This window comes from Numenius arquata, chromosome 10 (genome assembly GCF_964106895.1).
Source record: "Numenius arquata chromosome 10, bNumArq3.hap1.1, whole genome shotgun sequence".
NCBI classification, from domain to species: domain Eukaryota; kingdom Metazoa; phylum Chordata; class Aves; order Charadriiformes; family Scolopacidae; genus Numenius; species Numenius arquata.
The window spans coordinates 48,121,650-48,143,437 of NC_133585.1; the positions used below are offsets into that span (position 1 = coordinate 48,121,650).

The following is a 21,788-nucleotide window of genomic DNA, read 5'->3' on the forward strand; positions in this document are numbered from 1 at the left end:
TGTTTCTTGAAAAGACCAAACCTCAGTAGCTCCTCAGAATCTTGACTTAAATGCTTTGCTGTCTGCTTTGCTTTATACTTTTAGAGCTTTACTAGACTGTATGTCAGAGGAAAAAAATATATTTTCTGAAGAGTCTACTTAAGTTAAGATCTTTCCTCTTCAACCTTGTAATTTTCTATTGACAGTGAAAATGCCTCTTTGAATTAATGTTTAGAAAATATGACTACGAAAGGATAAACTGCTTTTATCATTCTAAATTTGTAAAACAATTTTGGTGTTGAGAAGAAATTTTAAATAATGTGTTGGAGGGAGGTCTGTATATAATTAATAGCTAACTCAAATTCACAAAAAATTTAATTCTTCAGTTTTTACATCTGGACTTACTTTAGGTCTTGTAGAGATAAGGTTGATACAATTCTTGTTGAACTATCCAATCAAGATTTTCTCAACTGAGAAACTATAAAAGTAACTTAATATCTATATGCTATTAATGTGTCATAATAAGAATTTTAAAATATATTGTATCCTTTGTCCATAATAAACCTTTCAATTGGATTTTCTATCATGTTTTTCAGTATGAGAGCAGGTGTATGACAGCCCCCTTTGTCATATATTTATTTTCAATATGCTACGAAGATAATTTTCCTGTATTTAACTGGTCATACTGTAGAAACATTTTTATATCCTCTTATTTATAACTTTCAAACACAATATTCAGTCCTTTTATATTCTTATAATTCTCTACAAATCTTTTGAAATTTTAGTAAAAATACATTTTCAAGTTGATATTTAGTACCTGTTGGCAGGTACAGATAAAAAAGCTCAATCTTTTGACAGAACTAACAAATACCTTGGTGTGTATATATATATTCCCTAATTGTAATGCTTCCTCTTTTCTTCTTAAAGGTCAGTTCTATTATTCCTGATGATTCCATTTTAATTTGGCAAGCTAAAAAAAGGGAATGGAACAGTTTCAAACATACAGAAGTTGCATTTTAATATCTAATAGTGTGTTTCTCAAAAGAGTGCTTGCCAGAAAACAGTTGCTAGATGGTATTAAAAATACCAGTTTGAAGGGAGACAAAAGAGTAACCTTCAAACTTTTTCTGACTTTGTCTCTTATCAGTCATGCAAGTGTCAGAGTCATAATGTGAATACTCAAGAAGGCTTTGAATTGTCAATAGAGGAAGCTTCCTCTTTGAGGTTATATTCGCTGGAACAGAAGAGATAACACTATTATCAGTGTTTTTATAGTGTAGCCAATTTCTCATTGCATGTACTGAAATGCAATTTTTAATACAGTTTAGATATTAGTATAATGATAAATATGTCAGACTTTTAAACTAAATTCTAAATGTTTCTGACAGTCCTGATACAGTATGAAATTCCACTCTGGTCTCCTTCAGAGATTTTTATGAGCATTTTCTGGAACAAAAGTAATTTTCAAAGACATTTCTAACCTCCTTTTTGGCAAATTGACATTAAATATGTGTTTCTTTCTGGGATGTGTGTTAAATTGTCAACCAGTTGGAATGTCAAAGTTCAGCATTGGAATGTAAACGTACAGAATAAAAGCTACCACACTGTATAATGTACAAATACCATACATAAATACTTTTATTTCTTATATATTGAAATTTTTTTCTGTAGGCTAATGCGCCAAATCTCAATGCATTCAAAAGTATTGTGCAAATTTTGCATGATACTGTAGTTGCACTAAGCTTTTATATTTGACCCACTTCAAATTTGTTAATATTTACAGTGAAATTAATCAAGGGCTTAAGCACTACTAGTGGACTGCAGAGAGTACAAAGGATTTCTTTTCCTTTGCATTGACTTGTAAGTCATTGCTAGCAATATGTCAATTAACTCAGTTATTCAAGATCACTTCTACAAATATATGTGTTCTCTTCACTACCAGATTTAAGTAGTCTTAAGAATCATTACTGCATGTAGATATTCTGAAGTAATATTTGTGTTTTACTTGAGTGAAATTCTCATCCCCGATCTTCTAATGTACAGGTTAACAAATAAAGATTGACAGGTGTTTACAAGAGACTTAGGGTTTCACCAGCAATCTCAAATATTTCAGATGTATCAAAATAGCCTGTAATATCTAATCTGTCATCATGACAATTAAAATGCAGTAATCATCAAATATCTGAAGTGCCTGGAGAATTCTATGTAGGCAAAATGGTGGCTCTGCTGAAAGCTAGACCTTTTTTTGTTAGTATCACAAAAAATAGTCCCTATTTTGTGATTGTTGGAACTAATTATTAGTGAATATAGATCTTCATTTGGTGTTAACAGTATCCCATATCTTATAAAGTCGTTTGTGTTTCGCTGTTAGCATCACTCAAGAGACTGATAACGAACACATTATTTTTGGCAATAAGACTCCAAATGAATTCATACAACTGCCTTTAGATCAACTTTGGATACTGTGCTAAGAATTCTGCCAGTGGAAAACTGTGCCAGAATATTACTGATTTTGGCAAGCTACATAGCTGATATACGTTTCATATTACATGAAAGGTCAGGCTACAGTATTCATCTTACAGAAAGAGGACTAAATTTTGTCTCTCTTCCACTTTGTCGTCTTAATTGCCTTATCTCTTCTCCTGCCAATCTACCTCTCTTCAGGAAAGCAAAAATGGTTGAAGCAGTGGTTAAGTGCATTCTTTCTCAATTTTCCTGTTGCCGATGGAATAATTCATTGAACTATAAAGATAAAGATAGAAAAGAAGTTAAAATCCAATACCTGAACCAGTATTATTTTCAGATATATACTTTAATATTTCTCTTCATACCTTAGTGGGTTGAACATTAGCAGTTCTTGTAGTTCTAAAAGGATCCAAAACATAAAAAAGAAGTAAAGAAACAATTGAAACAAATGAAAATACAAGACTTCTGAAAAATATTTTACTTGCCATCCAATTTTTCTTCCTGTTATTTAGCTTGTATAATGATAGTGTACCATCTTCTTTGACAAAGTGTCCAAAGACTGTTGTCTACTGGAGAGTAATTCAAATAGTAGTTCACCTTTTTTTTTTTTAAGAAGGTAATTTTTTTCCTAAGTGTATACTAAAGACTCTCTTGCAAGTTCCAGATACATAGAGAAGTAAAGGAACTGTATTGAAAATGCTCCAACAAAAGCACAGGTTTACTGGTAGTATTACAATACCACAGACTAATTATTTTGTCTTTATGATAGCTAAGCAATATGACACTGCCTGGGCCTGACAGAGCATCCTCTCCCTCGGATGCTGGGCTTAGCCAGTAACTATACAGTAGACTGGTAGTATACGATGCAGTAACAGGGACTCAAATATGGGGTGTGAGGGATGCTTTTACTGGTGTGTGCATTAGTGGACTGTGTAGGGAGCTTCGTGTGTGTGTGTGTATATATATATAAAGTGAGCACACAGTGCGGGAGATGTATGTGAGCAGGTGAAACTGTGCTTCTGGAATCCCTGATTTGGATAAAACTGTGAACTGAGCAGGTTTTTTTCATTAAGGCTCTTGAGATCTTAGAAACTGAAAACTAGTAAGCATGATTTCTGTATCAGGCAAATGAATAGATAAGTGATTAACTGTGACACATTGGGAAGAGCAGCACGGCAATAGAAGGAAGTCTTACCTTGTATATCTACTCAAGTTCCTTGAAGGCATCAACAGTAATGAGAGCTACTGCTGACAGTCCACTTGAACTGTTGGGAGTTTTATCATCAAATAGGTTTGAAGAAGTTACAGAATGAGGTCTAATAAGTTCTCATGAATGAAGGAACAGCTGATAGGTATAAATTATCAATTTTCAAGGTGAAAGGAAATCAGTGCTGTCTCACAGGGGTTTGTGATATGACCTTTATTATTTACTGTTCATCCCTTTCCAAGAGCTTGACAATTTGGTGTTGACCGTAAGTTATTTGGAAAGATAGAGAGAGGGGCCCGTTGTGAAGAAGTGTAGGTAGAGTTCTGTGCAGAACAACTGTGGAAGAGTGTTATCTGCCATTTTATTGCTCCATTGAAAATAACTGTAAAGTGATGTGAATGAAAAAGCAGACCATACGTTTTCCCTAGAAAAGTAAAATGGCTGTAAAAGGATTGGCTTTCAGCAGACTTTCTATTTAGGAGTAAGGTCTTTTGGTTAGAATAGCATGATCAAAACAACCTGTAAATACTCAGCGGGTAAAAGAGAAAACAATGTTTAGAATTATTAGGAGAGGAAAACGCTTTTAATGCTATAAATTGTTTCATGCACAGCTTGAATACTGCTTGGAAAAACTCAGGAGATGACACAGGGTGAGCTGAAGTATGGGAGTGCTTCTGTAGAAGGAATGATAACAGGCCCATTTGAGTGAGGTGTGTTAAATAATGACTGATATGGAGAGAAGCATGAAGGGAATAATTTTCAATTTATTCAAATTAAATTTGAAGATAACATTTTCAAATAAAATTTTTCTACGTGTTACATAGCTGTGGAACTCTTTGCTGCAGGTTGTAGCACATTAAAAGTTTACAGTTTTCAAAAAGCTACTGTACCAATTTATAGCTATTAAAATTCCTTCAAGATGGTAGTTTCAAGGTAGTCTGCCTAAAAACCAGGATTATGTTGTGGGAGGCAGTGTCTCAAGGAGATATTTAAAGTGACTATTCTAGATCATAACCTCTACATAAACATGAAATGGTCATTAATAGCGTCTGTCTTTGAGTATGTGAAAACTCTCGAGTGCAAAGTTATTCTTCCTTTGCCCACAGCATTTAATAAAATAATAGAATAAAATTTAACTGCAAATGGTTTATGTGTGTATATTTCAAGAGATGTGAAAATACTGCAAGTATTGTCACAAGAATAAAGATTTTCAGTAGTTGGTCATTAAAAGGAAACTAGTGGGTTTTTATTGTTGCATTGCAAAATTGAAGAGTCTTCTGTGTGGTCATTCTAGAGCTGTCTTTGTGTCACACCAGAATACCCTCATCATTCACACGGTGTATATATAAATTCACATCCTTTGGAGTTAGTTAGATTTAAAGAGGAAGGGAAAATGAGATGTGGTCTGGTAGGGAGCAATACATAGTCTTACTAATACATGCAGTTGCCAGCTGTTCAGATTAGCTTTTGAGAGAATATGGATCACTGGAGACAGATACTTAAAATCTGAAAAGATGTTCACTAGTAGGGGGCTCTTAAACTTCTTAGGCAAAGAGATAAAAATGTATTTCCTGGTGTTGAAAATAACTTATATTTTTGGAGTACTTTATCAAGGCAGATGCTGCATTCCCTATTACTTGAAGGAGTTTTAGGACGTGTAAAAGAGGCTTAGATTGAATTGGGAGAAACTTAACCTCCTCCTAGCAGAAGCTGAGAGATAGTAGAGGAAGTACTTAGAGGACTGTGACTGTATGTTCTTTTCTTGATGTGTGATCAAATCCTCTTTCCTTCATAATCTTTGAGAAGAATGAGCATGTACATATGTTACATACAGTAGCTTCTCACCATCACAATTCTTTATCAAGATAGACGTTGCAGTAAGAGTCAATACTTCATCTGTTCGTTGCCTTTTGGGGTAAGCAAGGAGTAGTTGCCTCATGAGGAAAAAAATAAATACATTCTGATAAGAGGCAGAGAAAAGAACCTCATTTCAGAGAAACTTCAAACGATAAATGTGTGATACCAAACTGGATATGGAGAATTACTGTGAGGATGTCATGAAGTGTCCCCTAAACGTTTTCACTCGTCCAAGCGCTTAGTGTTATTTTGGTTCACTAAATAATTCACTTTCCAGGTCAGCTTAGAAGGATCTTGGGAGAGAGGCATTTCTAACCTCCAGAAACATGTGGATGAAAGTTTTTCTGCCAAATCTCTTGCCTGAAGTTATTCGCAGAACCCTTTCTTTTACATTGAAAGTTTGCTTTTTTTTCTTGTGACAGACAGTTCAGTCTTCTGCAGCTAAATGTTATGTAGAAATAAATACATTAGATTGAAATTCTTTAATATAGAGTAAATGGGTTTACTTTACAGTTTGTTCTATGCAATTATGTGGCTTATTGTATACTATATATCTTTCTAAATATTGATGTTCTGAATCTCTATCACCAATAAACCATCAGAATGAAAGATTGGCTCTGTTGAAATCAATAGCAGAATGCTTATTGACTTTTGAATCAGCATTTCACCCAAATTATTTTAGGTACAGAGAAGAAACCTCTGTGCTCTTGTACGAATATCATGGGACTGGAAATCTGCTTAGGTCAAAGTCACCGTGAGGTTTTGTAACTAGAGCTTAGTACCGTTTATAAACTAAAGAGATAAAATGTTTCTGCCACACACCTTCTTTCCTTTTTTTATTATTTTATGAAAGATACTTTGAGAAATCACTGGCTGTGTTGAAAGAACCACCTAATTTATCTATAAGAACTGAAAGAAATCTTGAAAGTCTGGAGAGGTGAAAGGGGGCAAAATCCATTACTAAGCCAACAACTACTCCTCCAACACTGGGAACAACCCTTAGTACTGGAGTGGTGGGATGTGTGGAGAAACAGTCTTCAGATTACCTGTTCATGTTATTAAAGACAAACCCGCCTGTATAGATGAGTCTTGAGAACTGACACAACCACTGAAGTTTCTTGGAACTGTTGACTGGAGTTTTGTTGTAATTCATTTAGAGAAAACAAGAAAGGCCACACTAGAACTTGCCTGTCTCAGTCAGCAGTAAATTAGTGAATTAATTAAATTCAGAGAAATACAGCAGGTTGAGTTTGTGTTCTGCCTATTGGACCCTGATTCAGGCTCAACCAGTGAATAGGTTTCACTCCAGCACACATCTAAAATGCAAACTTTGAGTTTTTTGCTTAGTTTCGGTGGGCTGCAAGGACTCTGAAAGTATTAAGAAAATACTATATGTGTTGTGAAGGTCTTAAATTTTAAATGAATTTGACGCACTGTCTTGAAATTCTGTTGTGACAAAAGTAGTAATGAAAAGTATTTTTTAAATGCTGCATATTTGCGTACAATGTACAAGTTTATGCACTAAATACAAAGCACCGAAAGACTATCCTTTAATTTGTAAATTCTTTTCACTGACTCCTGGTTTTGGGAGGTATGTCAGTTTTCTCCAGATATCTAGGCTGCACAGACCAAAAGCATCTTTTCACTGCCATTCAGCCTGAGGACATCCATAGAAATATTTTTCAGACCTGGAACTTTTCTGTTCTTGCTTTAATTGGGAGAACAGTTTTGTATGTGCTCTATTTTATATTTCATTTATATTTATATTTCACTGTGATATTCTCTCACCTGCTTGTGTGATTCTTCTTTGTATGGTTTCTTACAGTTATCTCCATTCTAATCCATGTCTCTCTCTCTGTCTGTCTTTCGCTCCCTCCTGCTCCACAGTAGTAATTTACAGTTTGACCCATAAGAGCCCTCAAAATCTTAAACATCTCATTGCGTTTACTCACTTTGTGTCCATCTCCTTCATAGTATATCTGCTTTTCAGAAATTCATGCAAGCAGTTTAACTTCTGTTTTTTCCTCTTTTTTTTTTCTATTTTTTAAAATTTTGCCTTATTCTGTCTTTTTTGCCTATTCACGGTGCCCTTCTCAGACAAGATGTTGATCTTTCCCTTTTCTTAGTATGTTCTCATCTACCTTTTTCAGACATCATAGTGCTTTCATATTGAGCATATGGATGCTATTACATAAAATTTGGTGTTGACATCAGTATTGTGCCTTTTCCTGGATAAATTAAAAAAACTATTCTAAAAAGTAAACCTTCCAAGATTTTGGCTTTTCGGCAACTTTTCCCAAATTAATATTATTTTTGTAAACTGCTCTCTTTTCCTCAAAACCATAATCTACTAAAGGAAAGTTGTTTCTTCTCTGATCCTTACCAAAAAAAAAAAAAAATAAATAGTGTTTCTGTTCTTTTAGATATTTACTTGGCATTTCAGTCCACTTTGTTAATGAAATTCATTATATGGCCTTTGCCTCTGACTTAAAAACTTGTTTGTCCACAGTGGCCTGTTTATTTATTGGGGTTTTTTATTTATTTCAATACACTAAACGTGTCATGAAAGTGCAGCTTTGTTATTCATTAATTTAGGCACAATAATTGAGCTTTGAACAACTCTGACTTCTGATATTTGTAGAATTGATATTGATATTTGATGCTTGTAGAGTATGACTAAGTAAATACGATTATTCTCTCCTTTCTGAGCTGAAACATACTGCAATTTCACAATTCAGTACTTGTAATATTCTTTTAACTTCCTTGCCTACTGTAGTACAGGTGTGAAAGTGTCACATAAACAAGCACTTAATACATCTTAAGAGAATTTCTCATTTGGCCTCAAATAATTCCCATTGAATGCCATGGGCATTCAATGTTCTATTGATTTTTCCTCTTCTAAGTATTAATTTTTACGACTTCTTTAGTAAAGCTAACATTTTAGATATTTCTGTATAAGCTTGAATGTAATGATCATTCTGAATGTCTGTAAGAATTGTGCTGGTTTTTCCGGTCCTGGAACTTTTCAGTTCTTGACTATTTAGGTGGTTTTTTTTGGAGACAGCTGACGGAAGGGACTCGAAATGCAACTTGTCTTGCTGACAGCAGTATTTGATTTGTATTCGTTGCAGGCTGGAATACTTGCTAAGGATAGCACAGCAGATAGGTCTCAGGTTTTGTGTCATAACATAAAATTTTTAGCTACTGGCTTTTATGGTATATTAAGTCAATGCTTGCCATCCTAAACAGAACTTTAGAAAATACATCATCACAAATTTGATAGCTGCTGAAGTCTAAGATATTTAATGGCGTAGCACATCCATTGAAAAAAATGTTCTGACTCTTATATTCTAATAATTAGGAAGCATCTGCCAGTGTGTTAAACAATGAATTTAAATAAGTGACTCCCATAACAGCCTTCATAAATCATAGATTCAAAGCATTTGTTATTGTGAAATAAATTCCTATTTGTCAAGTTGTGTCTACTTTCAAATTTTATATTCTAAACATGGAGTATTTCTTTGTTCTTAATTTGTCCTGCTAAAGGCTTCGTCTTGCTCAGTTTCTACGTCATGTCAGCAGTACTTCTTCCAGTGTGCTAACTAGACCTAATATACCATGCAAAAAATTGCTCTGGGCAACACAGAACAATTTTTTTAATAACTCAGCTGTACAATTCTGAAAAATGTAAGCTTATTCTAGAATATTGATATGAAGCTTAAAAACAGTACAGCAAAACTTGGGTTTGAATTGGTTTTGACCCTTTTTTCTATGCAGTTCAACTTTGAATTTTTTGTTCAGTCATGTTAGGCTTATCGTTTTCCTTAGTCCCCTTCCTCAAAGGACTGCTTCTTTGTAATCTTAAGTGTTAATTAGCAGAAACAAAGACCAAATGAGAGAGATTGTACTGGGAAAAAGATAACAAGCGTAAATCTCTTTTCCATTGAGAAAATTCTGGTGTAGATTTGAGTTTTCCATCATAATGGAAGTTACTAAGTTAGCTTCTAGAGGAATGAGAAGAGAGATTAAATTAAAACAAAAAAAGATTTTGGAGAAAGAGGAATTAAAAGAGGAGTATAAATAAGTTTCCCTCAAGTAATGTGTGCCAGCGTGAATTATATTTTCCTAAAAATTTGATGAGATGTTCTCTTTATCCCAAGAGTAATGTTAATATATAATGCTATGGAGCAATAGTATGTAATGAACTTAAAATGTCAGTACTTTAAACTTTAGATCATTGAAATGATATCTTAATTATAACAACATCAGATGATGTTACACCTAAATCTGAACAAAATAATTCTTACTGTAGTAAAAACATACTTCCCCCTTTTTACTGACTTAAATGTTGATACCTTATGTACTTTCATAGTTTGGTACATAAAATTGTTTTTAATAAAGAATATTCATTTTTAAGGTTTTATTCTGGTTCACTGTCACATAATGACAAAATCCCAGAGGTGTTAAAATCCAAGGACATGCATGTGTGTATGTGCCTCTGTGCTGTATGACATAGTAAAAAATTGGTGATAAAACTTCAGAGTATTTGAAACAGTTATATTTCATAGAATCACAGAATGGTTTGGGTTGGAAGGGACCTTAAGGATCATCTTGTTCCACCCGCCCCCTGCCATGGGCAGGGACACCTCCCACCAGACCAGGTTGCTCAAAGCCCCATCCAGCCTGGCCTTGAACACCTCCAGGGATGGGGCATCCACAGCTTCTCTGGGCAACCTGGGCCAGTGTCTCACCACCCTCACGATAAAGAACTTTTTCCTAATATAAACTAAATATTTCCTAATTACCTAAATCTACCCTCTTTCTGTTTAAAACTGTTACCCCTTGTCCTATCCCTAGAGTCCCTCCCCATTTCTCCTGTAGCCCCTTTAGGTACTGGAAGGTGCTCTAAGGTCTCCCCGGAGCCTGCTCTTCTCCAGGCTGAACAACCCCAACTCTCTCAGCCTGTCCTCACAGCAGAGGTGCTCCAGCCCTCTGAGCATCTTCATGGCCTCCTCTGGACACGCTCCAACAGGTCCATGTCCTTCTTATGTTGGGGGCTCCAGAGCTGGATGCAGTACTCCAGGTGGGGTCTCACCAGAGCAGGGTAGAGGGGCAGAATCGCCTCCTTCTACCTGCTGGCCATGCTTCTTTTGATGCAGCCCATTTTTTCACACAAGTATCCTTTTCTTTTTGTTACTATAAAAAAAAACCATCCTGAAATTCAAGTAGCTGAAAGCAAAAGCATTACAACAAATATGACTGTTCCCCTTAACGGCAGTTGTAGCTCCACTCCCTTGTGTTCATGTTTTGTCAATCAACTGTCAATCTTCTTTTCAGGAATAATCCAGTGTTTACTAAAAAGTATAATTTGAAAGGGGGTCAAAGGCCCATAGTTGTACTCAAGAAATAAATTTTTTAGTTCATGAATTTGTTAATTTATACTGTGTTCACTCAGATACTTCTTTCTAAAGTCAGTGTTAAGATTTATAAATTAATGTACAGGCTGTGTTTCAGATGGTACTAAAAATTGCTTTGGCAAGAAAGACTAGCGTGGTTTTCCTCTCTGGTATGTATCTTACTGTTCAATCATATAGACTAATTTTTCATGCTCAGTTTTGCATGTCTGGTCATGCCTGCCTAGTATGTCTCACCTTCCTAGTTAATTAGCATTTAAAAAGCAGGATTCCAACTATACACATATTTCTCTTCTATTCGACAAGTTTCTCTGCTGTGGCAGATCCAAAAAATTACTTAACTTACTATGGAACTTGCGGTCAGTGAAACCTGTAGGTGAAATAATTTAATACATATCTCTGAACTCTGTGAAGCAGGGTTAGGGGTAGTATCCAATCTGTTTGGCGTCGGTAACTACATCAAACACAGGTTTATTCTCATATTTCCCTATTGTTGTTAATTGGATTGTGGCTTTGGGGTAAATTGGAATTTACACCTCCCCTTGCCTCTGCTACAAAATAAACTTCTTTTGTTTGTGTTTTTCATAGCTGTTTGAATTCAGCAAAGTCTGTTTTGGAGTTAGTGTCATAGCAAAGCCTCTCTTTCTTCACTTCTGCTTCCAGCACTTCAAGATTCAGGTCAAACTACCTTTTTTGCTTCACAGTTTAGAAACCAAATGAAGGAATACTTTGAAATTTCCAAAGAGAAAATTTCACAGGTCCTGACTAAGAAATTAAAAACATCTTTGAGTTCATAAGTATTACCCAAAGGTATAGGTGGTTATGGTGAAAGCTATATCCAAAATTCCTGTAATTTCTTTGTCAAAAGAAAATATTACTACCCAGGAAAAGGGAAACTTAAAGGTATAGATTTTTTTCTGGCTATCTAGAATCATATAAAACTTCACCAGTCTTAGGTTCTAAACCATCATTTAAATAACAAACAAAATGAGCTCAGCTGAATTGCTATTTCAGCTTTTCTGTCTCTAAAATTTATAAGGAAAACTTATGGGCAACTACAGAGCAGCTGCCTTTCCTGTGTCACACCATGACCAGTCTTTCTCAGCACACCAAAAAGTAAAGTTGTTTAACCATGGTCTTATCTGATTGTGCTGCCTAATCCCTATATGGAAAGTAACTGTAGGTATACGGCAGCATCTGGGTGCGTATTTTACCTTTGACTATTAATTTTTGTAGAGAAACAAAATAAAACACACACAAAAAAGCAGCAGCTAAATATGACCAATGAGATACATTCTGTATTGTGCTCCGCGTCAGAATGAGGGCAAAAAGTACAGGGATATTTTAGAGTTCAGAAAATAGTTTCTGTTAAACATGTGTTTGTGTTTTTAGGGGGAATGCTGTTCACGGAAAACATCTCAAAATCTCTTCCCTGATTAGAAGTATCATAGCTTGGCTTCCATGTGTTAAGCAAGCCATGTGTACTCCAAAACACCTATTAACTGTTGAACTTTAATTGCAGCTTTTCTTTCATTAGAATCACTGGTTTGGTTGTCTGGCTGTAATGAAATGTGTAGGAACATCAGTTTTCTCAGGTTTTTTTTTTTGCCCTCTTTTGTAAATTGATTAAAAAGTAGTCACATTGTTAAGCAAAGCATCACAGTTGCAAGAATTTCCTTTCCTTAGGCAGCTAGGCTAAGCTGTGTTGTGTAAACTTCCCCAAACCACCAGAATGTTGTTTCAGAGATCCTGGAAATCTTACCTTCATCTCTGTTAAAGTCTCCCAGGTGGGTACTGGGTGTTGCAACGCCCACTCAGGGGGAAGACATTTGTTGCATGCCGATCTGTTTGATAACTTGGGAATTAAGTGCTATAAAGGTACCAATGTCTTATTCCTAATGAGAAGTTAAGTTCTGCTTTTTTTTTTTTTCTGGAACCCACAAAATAATGATTCGTCAAAGGATTTCTGTATCTTCTGTCTTCTTATGTAGTCATTATGTGTGACGAGACCCTCAGAATAAATTCTTATTCAGGTAGTTGTGTCAAAGCTTCTGTATAGCTGAGCAGAGTGCAGTTTCTGGATATGTGAGATCACGACTAATTCCTAATTCCTTTGATAGCACTTCTAGACACCCTAGATAATGCTATATATATAGCTACAGTATATAGTATAGCTATAAAACCTGCCTAGGGGCAACCAAAGCAGCAGCATACACTAGGATTTTTTGTATACTATTTTAAATTATACCAACTACACTTTCCAGCCAGTCTGGAAAAGTAGCCAGCATTTCTCTGCTTTTGCTCTAGGGCTGGGAACCCAGACCCTGTTCTGTGCTGGGTGCCAGATGGACTGCGTGGAAGGCGGCCAGCGCAGCCTCTGTCAGCCAGCTGGGCCCGTGAAAACTGCCTGCTCTCTCTGGGCTCTCTTTTGGTTTGGGGCAACGGTGAACACAGCAGTGAGCTCAGGCATGGAAAATGTAACTTGTATTCATTGAATTAATATATGAGTGAATCTAGAAGTCTGTAAAAAATTGTTGTGTGTATCTGTATTACTTTAAAAAAAAAAAAATCAGCATTTAAGAGTTCTTAAATAGGATAAAATTTATCCATAGCTATTAAATGTTCCCATCAAAAGTGGCTGATGTGTTTTATGGTCATGTTTAATAACTAGGAGTCTGAACACTCTCACTAACTTACACCAAGGATGCTGATACAGGTGCAAATACACATGGAGTTTTATTTGTGGAGTCCAGTGATTTTCTAGATTATCCTACTGCTTTTTACAGTGAAGTGCTTGAGTCTAAGCTGAACAAAATCACTAAAAGTGCATACTCACCACCTCTAGTAATTCTGTCTGTTCCTCAACATTTTGTGTGTGCACCTTAGCTGTTTTCTTAGTCCTGGTCTTGTTGGTCTGTAACTGGGATAGACTGGATTTCATGGAGAGACGTTGCTTAGAGAGATTGCTTCCTAGGAATATAATAAATGAAATTTTTATCAGTGGCATTCTGTTGGCTTATATTTGAGTTGGAGATGTTCATAGAGCTAATAACAGTCTAAAAGAAAGTATTTATTTCAAGTGGGTTAGTGCTAAAGTAAAACATTCCTGTTTCATTGTTTAAATAAAATTAAGATCCCTGAAAAAACAACTGGCTCAAATAGCTGGCTGCACATTTCTTACTGTAGCCGTAGACAGCCTGCATTTTGCCAGAAACACAAATTCATTAATTAGGGATTTCTGTTAGCAGTAAGCGAGTTTAGATTTATTTTGTGTTTAATACTACATTAAATTTTGAAGCAGTTAAGCATCATTTGCAGATATGCCTTTTTGTAACTGGGTATCTACAATAAAAGAAATTGCCCTATTAAAGACTTGGACATTATCCTAACTGTTGGGTGTTAATATGTGATTAGAATAGTCAGAGGTTTCTGAGCTGTTTAGTAAATGGAGTCAAGAATTTTCGTATTTCTTTAGTTTTTGAAATGTTCCTTCATATATTTATTTACTCAGTTCCAGCATTAAGTTCTTTAGAATAAACTCAGACCCACGTTACATCCCTCCCTCCAAAAAGAGGTTTAAAATTATTTTGGCAAATTATATCCATATGCTAACAGATGTTTGAAGTTGGTAGCTGTTCTCACACATGTGAACAGTTTAGGCCCAAAACAGCACCGTCTCACGGTTTTTCACATCAGTAGTCATGATAAGGGCTTTGGAGGCCTGGCTGCTACAGGGAAAATAGGTCACTGTATGTGTACTATCCCCAGCAGATAACTGTAACTTCTGTGATGGAAAGAAAACAAGGAATTACATTAGGTTTCTATTTTCAGATTTTCACAGACCTGCCTAGGCTAATAACTTCATGTGAAGTCCCCTATTGGGTTCTTAAGCGAGTTAAAACTCTGATCTTCCTATATAAACTGAACAGATACTACAATGTAGTAATAAAATAAGCATATTTGGAGAGCATGCTTCAAGTGAAGCTACGTGAAACTGCTGTTTTTAGAAAACATAATATTTAAACAGGTACCTGCAATAAAAGAGTCTGAAAGATAGTTTTTTGGAGCTGTGTAAGATTTTATTCTTAATCTTCTTGGGCCGGGTACTGCTTTGAAGTATTACATGATTAACATGGAAGAAAACCTGTCTGGAGAAATATGGTTATGATCACGAAAACAAAAAAAAAAAAAAAAGAAAGAAAATAATTAATTAAATTAATATACCATGATGTTTGGTCTTTAAATGTTTGCTTTACTGAATAAACTGTTTGTTCTCCATAACAGGTTTAACCTTTTTTTGCATTCACTCTTGTAGTAATAAGGTACATAAAATGGTATTGTGAGATAACGTTGTAGAACTTTTGCTTCTTAAACATTTAGATATTGCTGAAAGCCATGCTACTCTTGGACATTAATTGGAAAACATATAAAACTCTGATGTGATAAAGTCTGTTGTGGGGTTCTTTTTTCCCCCCTCTAAATTAAGAGAAAAGAACAAATTCTTATAGCTCATGTCTGTTCTTGGCAAAATTGATGGACTTTAATTGAAAGAGGCCATTCTGTTGGCTTAATCATAATTAAGCAATCCATGCCTTCTATAATGTTCCTCTTTCTGATGAATTTCACCCTGATTGTTAATGTAGTAAATGAAGACGAATTAATAGCTTTTATCCTAGTGGTGTGGAATTCGTAACTCTCTCTTTGCGGGCAGTTAGCTAGTGTGTTGCTTCACCTCTTCCTGCATATATTAGCTTGAATTCAGCCTGTTGTCTCCTCCAGGGGGTTGTCTCCACCCAGAGGTTTCTTCAACATGCAATCCAAATTCAGCTTATCATTAAGGATACTTATTATCAAAATTGCCTGCTTTTGATTAGTTCCCAGTACACTTTATTAGATTTCTGTCATGTCTTGTAAACTCAGGACAAGTTATTTCTTCGTTATCCAAAATGGTAATACTTCATGAAGTAGCTTTGTATGGTATGTTATTACTAAACCCAACTCTGTTTAATGTGCTCCCTCCACCCCAGCATTTGTCATGCACATACTCATAAAAAATAAACATCATGGTGTTTATTTTAGGAAAGAGTACTGCAGAACCTGAAGTCATGTTTCAGTTTTAGTCTAGGGTACTCCACAAGTTAATTGTATTGCCTTAAGAATTAATATACAACTCACAGAGGCATTATTTCCGCTTAGTTTTTTATTCCCTTATTTACATTGCATTAACAGAAAGGAAGGGAAGAGCACAGGTTATACTTAACTCAAGTATTTTACTGAACCAAGACAACTATCACTCTTGAAGGGAAATCACAAGCATATGCTGTATTTAGGGAAATTAAAAAATATTTTACATTGTTGTTATCCTTGACTATCCTAGTGAGGGATTATATATATATGTGCCATCTGCAGTTCAATAACACTAAATATTTAATGAGTTTACGAATAGTAGATAAATATTTAACACAGCTTTGTAGAAATGTGCATGCCTTGAACAATTGTTTGTCACTGCCAAAGAAAATAGCCTGATCTGGGGCCATGGTTATTTCAGTTAGCAATTCAAATTGCTTCTGCGGGATCAGACCTGAGATAACAGGATGCTAAAGCTGGAAAAGGACCCAGTTCAATGTGTCAGTCACTCATGCTTTGCTTCCCATATTAGTCCTACTAGCGCGGCATTTGCTGTTGGATCTGTTGTGTGGCTGCAGTAATTATGTGGCTGCACAGCTCTTCTGCTCAAACCATGGTTGCATCTCTTCTGACAAACTTTAGCTTTGCATCTTACATGGTCCTCCCTCTTGATGCCTCTAAAATGAAAGAGACATACTGAGTTTATTCATGAATTTATTTAAAGCGGTTGCCTAGAGCGTTTGCAGCCAGATAGACTTCACAGAGCTTCCAAATATTAAATGGATTCAGTGTCAAAAAGCAGAAAAGATAGCAAAAACAGAAATCTTTTTTCTTAGTGTCTTAATAGTTTGTAGCTTCAAATAAAATTTTGTGAGAATATGTGCATTGCATGTAGGTCATTTAGCAATCTTATAGAAAGAAAGAAGTAGTATGAAAATGAAGAAACCTCACATATGACTAGATCTTTTCTTTGGTTATATGGACTTAGTTTCCAGAACTTTACCTAATTAAAAGTTGCTGGGGAATCACAAAAAAGTATGGAGAAAACTGTTTGCGAACTGTTGAAACGCTAATTTCTCAAAATTCCTTAAAAAAATATTGTCTTTAAATGTATTCTGGTTTAGGTAAGTATGAGCCACAGATGGCCATGAATTTCAAAAGTTGATGAGTCAATGGCCATTGCAGTGTAGAAAACTGGTTTGGGTACATTTGCATAAATATGTATCCATAGAAATATAATCTTTACTTTGAGTGGCCTCACAGTATTGTCATATGCCTGTAGGGAAAGACACAAGGACAAATGCCACACGGTTCTCGTTATTCTCTCTTCAAGACAAGTTGTTTGCCATCATTTTTACAATAATTACTGATCTTTTGTCTTCTGCAAAATTCAGCTCTGATTTTTGTCTGTTATTTAGAACATAGGTCTGAAATTTCATTGTAGAAAAAACACATCCTGTAATTCCTTCCTGAAGTGGTTAAGATGGATTCCTCATTAGAAATGGGGTGAGGTACTGTCAAATTCAGGTGTTTCACGTTATGTTGTCAAATGCAAATTATATTGGTTATCCTTTGCCACTGGAACAGTCGTTCTTTACTTCTTCACTACCATCGCTCTGACTGCCCCACAGCTCTAGTGGAGATACAATGTGCTGCTGTTCTGAGCATTTGGAGAACAATATCTAGCGAAAGCAATTTGAGGAGCCTATTGATCACACACAGTTAGATTAATTACTAGGTAACTTCAAAGAGTAGTCTACCTAAGGACATTTGTAATAGAACAAAGTTAACTTAAAATGATTATTTTTATTTTAAGGCAATACCAGACACTAAGCATCTGCCTTATTCAACATTTTAACTAACTGGCTTTCAATTAGCACTCACTCTCTCTAAGTTAACCTGACATCTATTGCCCTCTCAAATAAAGATGAAGCTTCTTGGGTTTCGTGTTTAAGGTGGCTACTCTGCTTTTATCCATTCCTGTTCCCTCCTGTCCCCATGCCAACCAGTTGCAGTAGGTAACAATTGTCTATTACTAGATTTTTAATATACACATAATGTTTCCAGAATTAAATCAAAGAACACCCACTTCCTTGCAAGCAAGGCTATGCCTTTAGCAACTCACATTTAAAGAAACATAGTTACAACATTAATCCCTGTGAGACATTTAGCCAGAAATTCATATTCATCAGTCAGTTTTCAAATTACAGTCTCCGATTCAGGTCTTTATTTGTTTCAGGTTTCAGTTTGTTTGGGTTTAGTTGGTTCAAGTTTCAGCATTTGCAAATAAACTGTATCTAGTCCATGGTTTTAACTTTATACTGAATATCAGGTTGTAGCTAGGACTCCATCTGTCACCTAATTAATGGTGGTAATGAGAATATCTTTGTCTTCATGTTTTTGTCGTCTTAAGAATGCAATCTTTTGAGAGGCTGGTCTGGTGATGCAGCTCGTACTTTGAAAGCATCTCAAACAGTTCCTGAAAAAGCCTCAAAGGAAAAAATCCTGAACCAGATATACATATTTTACATCATGCAATAAACCTAATTACTTTGGGAATTTAACAAACAGGCAGGCAAAGATTTCTGATTGAGAACGGAGAATGTCTTTCCAATAGCCATATCCTTGTTATACCATTGTGATACCAACCCTGCTAGTACATTAGATTGAATCACTGTAATGCTGCCGTAACATATAAAAACTTGCCTTCTCAGGTAGACAAAATTTACATTTTTTAATCACAATATGATTAAAAAAACATTAACAATATAATTAGGTTTTGTAGCTTTTAGTCTTTTCTTTGTGGTGTTTCAACTTTGCATTTTAAGTAGTCTACATGTTCAGCATTGCAAACTGGGTTTACCTGTGGTGAACTTCATCCTCAGATTGAGGGAGAATTTTTCAGTCAATTTTTCAAGTATGAATAACTAGAGGAAAATCATGCTTGAAATTTTCAGAGTTGAGAGCATATTTTCTGACATTTTTAAAAACATCATTAATGTTCAGGTTTGACAACTAGATAGTTATAAAGCTGACCTTTTTCATTAACAAAATTCCTTGTAGTTATTGGATATTCCCAAGTGAAATCACGGAGTCACACCAACTTGATTGATATTTTTAAACAAAGTTACTATGCTGGGTGATGAAAACTAGCACCTAAAATGTGATTCCTCCTCAGTGTGGGACAGATTTATGTCATCAGAAGCAATAGCATTTGGGGTTTTTTTGGAGGTGAGACTCTTCCACCCCATTGGGGTGAAAGCTAAACAATTTAATATCAGTAAACTATTTCAAGTAAAGCAAAGATTTCTCCATATAGTCCCTGTGTTTTTGTGTTTATGTACATGCTTTGCATACTGTTCTGTCAATGGTGTTATGGTGAATTAAATTGCTACCATGAAGAGAAAGAGCAAAGAAATGTACTCTAACAAAGTATAAAGCCTATCAATAAAAATTACATCTCTCATCTAAATATTTTACAAGTACAAAGGCATTAGTAGAATTAGGAGAAATATGACACCCAGTTTTATTAATCTGTGATAATAATGTTGTCTTTTTTCAACATAGAGTTCATTTCTTTAGTTCCCAATGTGCATTTTCATACAATTTAGCATGTGTGTAGAGAAAGAGTCATAGTGATTATGTATAAGTGCAAATAGGTATTTAATAACTAAATAGTTTTTACTATTACTGCTAGACCCTGTTACAGTTTTCTGAATAAAGGCGTGGGTTTTATTTCAGTTCACACTGTACTAACAAATACAGTATATACTGCAAGCTTTAAACTACAACTTGGTGCTGTGATTGTAAGAAAAAATAGATATTTACTGTTTGTTAGGCACACTTGAATCCAGATCCTGCAAGTGTATATGTATGCCTGTGTGTTTATATATATATATATATATATATATATATTGCTTTGGCTGCATGAGAAATAATGACAGAGGGTCACTTTTTGAAGGACCGTGGTCACAACTGAGTCAGAGTACACAATCTATTAAGCATTCTAACTTCATCATTAAGATTTGTTAATGGGAAATATTCCTAGTTCCTTTGTTTTTTATATACGTGTGTGTGTATATATATAGCTGTAGTGAGATTTATAAGGAGCCCTGCAAAAAATCAAGAAGTACCGATTGTCTTATTGTCATATCATGCTGCTATGAAATCAGTGATTTTTATCTTGTTAAGGAAAAACGATGCCATCTTTGAGAGATGGAATTTTGAGATATATTAAGTTCTTGCCTGGATTACCTTTGAATTGGTCATTTGAATGAGCGTAATATAGTTGAATTTTGAAAACAGTAGATAACCACCCACTGAGTGAAAACTTTTATCATATCTTATGAACTGCATGTTTTTACAGTGCATCAACCAGAATTTAACCAGTGTGGGTGAAGGCATTCTTTTGTATGCTGAAGCATCAGAGTATTTCAAATCTGAATTGTTCTGAATCTCAATAAGGATAGTATTCAGGCAGAACTATTCAGAGTAAAATTAACTGAAACAAAACGTATGAATTAAAAAATAAACAGACTAACAAAACCCTGAATCCATAAGGAGAGCAAAAAGTTTCTATTTTTTTACCTTAATAGGAGTGAGCATTTTTCTTTGTATTTAATTGGGGTGAAAATTTTATCTCTGCCTAAGAAGAATGCATATAAATAATACTTTGAGAACATGGGTATATTTAATTTTACATAGGATAGTATGACAAGCTATACTCAATGTTTGTAATTGATGTAGTAGAGGAAGAGAGTGAATCTCCCTGGTTTTGTGCGTATTTGCAATCCTTCAATTTTTTGCTTCCTTTTTTTTTAGTTATCATAGCTAGTTAACCACGAACACTAATAACTTCTGAGTAATATGCTGTATGTTCTTAATAATGTACAGAATGAGTCCATTAACAATATTATTGTGGGTAGGGAGGAAAATTTTAGGTTTGCATTTAGTATTAACATCTGTGATTGCATTTACTCCAATTCCATATAAACAAGACATTTTATGAATTAAGATTTTCTATGGACACAGTTGTGCCTTCTTGGAGAAAGATGGAATAGACTTTGTATGAAGAAACTTCACTCAATCTGAGTAAAACTAAAGTAGAATGATTTTTTTTTTTTAAAGGCAAGGTTCAGCTTTAACTTTTGTAAAAACCGTGCTGAGGCATGTCCTTGATTTCATCACCTCCCTTCTCAAAGATTGTATCTCCTGAGCAAATAAATGCATGTTCTTTTTTCCACGCTAGCAACAGTGTGAAGAAGAGTCCAGCAAAATGCACTCGTGTATGAAACGTTACATTCACTGTATATATGTGCTTTGCCTAAATATGCTATTTTTAACACTCTGTTTTACTCAACATACACATATAAACTGTGCTCTTGTAGCTGTTACTGTCTGTATTTTTTCTGCAAAACAGGTTTTATTTTGATTCTCATATATCCAGTTGTGCCATTTTCAATGGATTCCTTTATTTTAAAGAGGATTGTTTTTCACTTTTATTTTACAGAGTTACATACATGGAAGCAGTCAGGCTCAGTTTGTTGCAGAATCGCATATTATTCTTCTGCTGAGTATCCTTCAAACTGGTGATGAATAGAAAAAAAAGTAAGCTGAGACACAGTGTGCTGTTAAATAAAATTGCTCTGACAGCGAATATCATTGAACTTTTGAGCAGGTATTGTATTTTGGCTTACTTATTGTACATTTAAATAAATATTCAATGTTGTTGCTATGTA

The 21,788-nt window shown here is 35.0% G+C and overlaps 1 protein-coding gene across 1 annotated transcript in view; it reads left to right on the forward strand.

Moving 5' to 3' along the window:
* The window catches only part of TUSC3 (tumor suppressor candidate 3), a 117,189-nt gene that overhangs the window by 78,951 nt on the left and 16,450 nt on the right, over positions 1-21,788 (forward strand). The window contains exon 7 of the mRNA XM_074155016.1: positions 21,560-21,623. Within this exon, the coding sequence (XP_074011117.1) occupies positions 21,560-21,623 (64 nt within the window). The remainder of the gene's footprint in view (positions 1-21,559; positions 21,624-21,788) is intronic.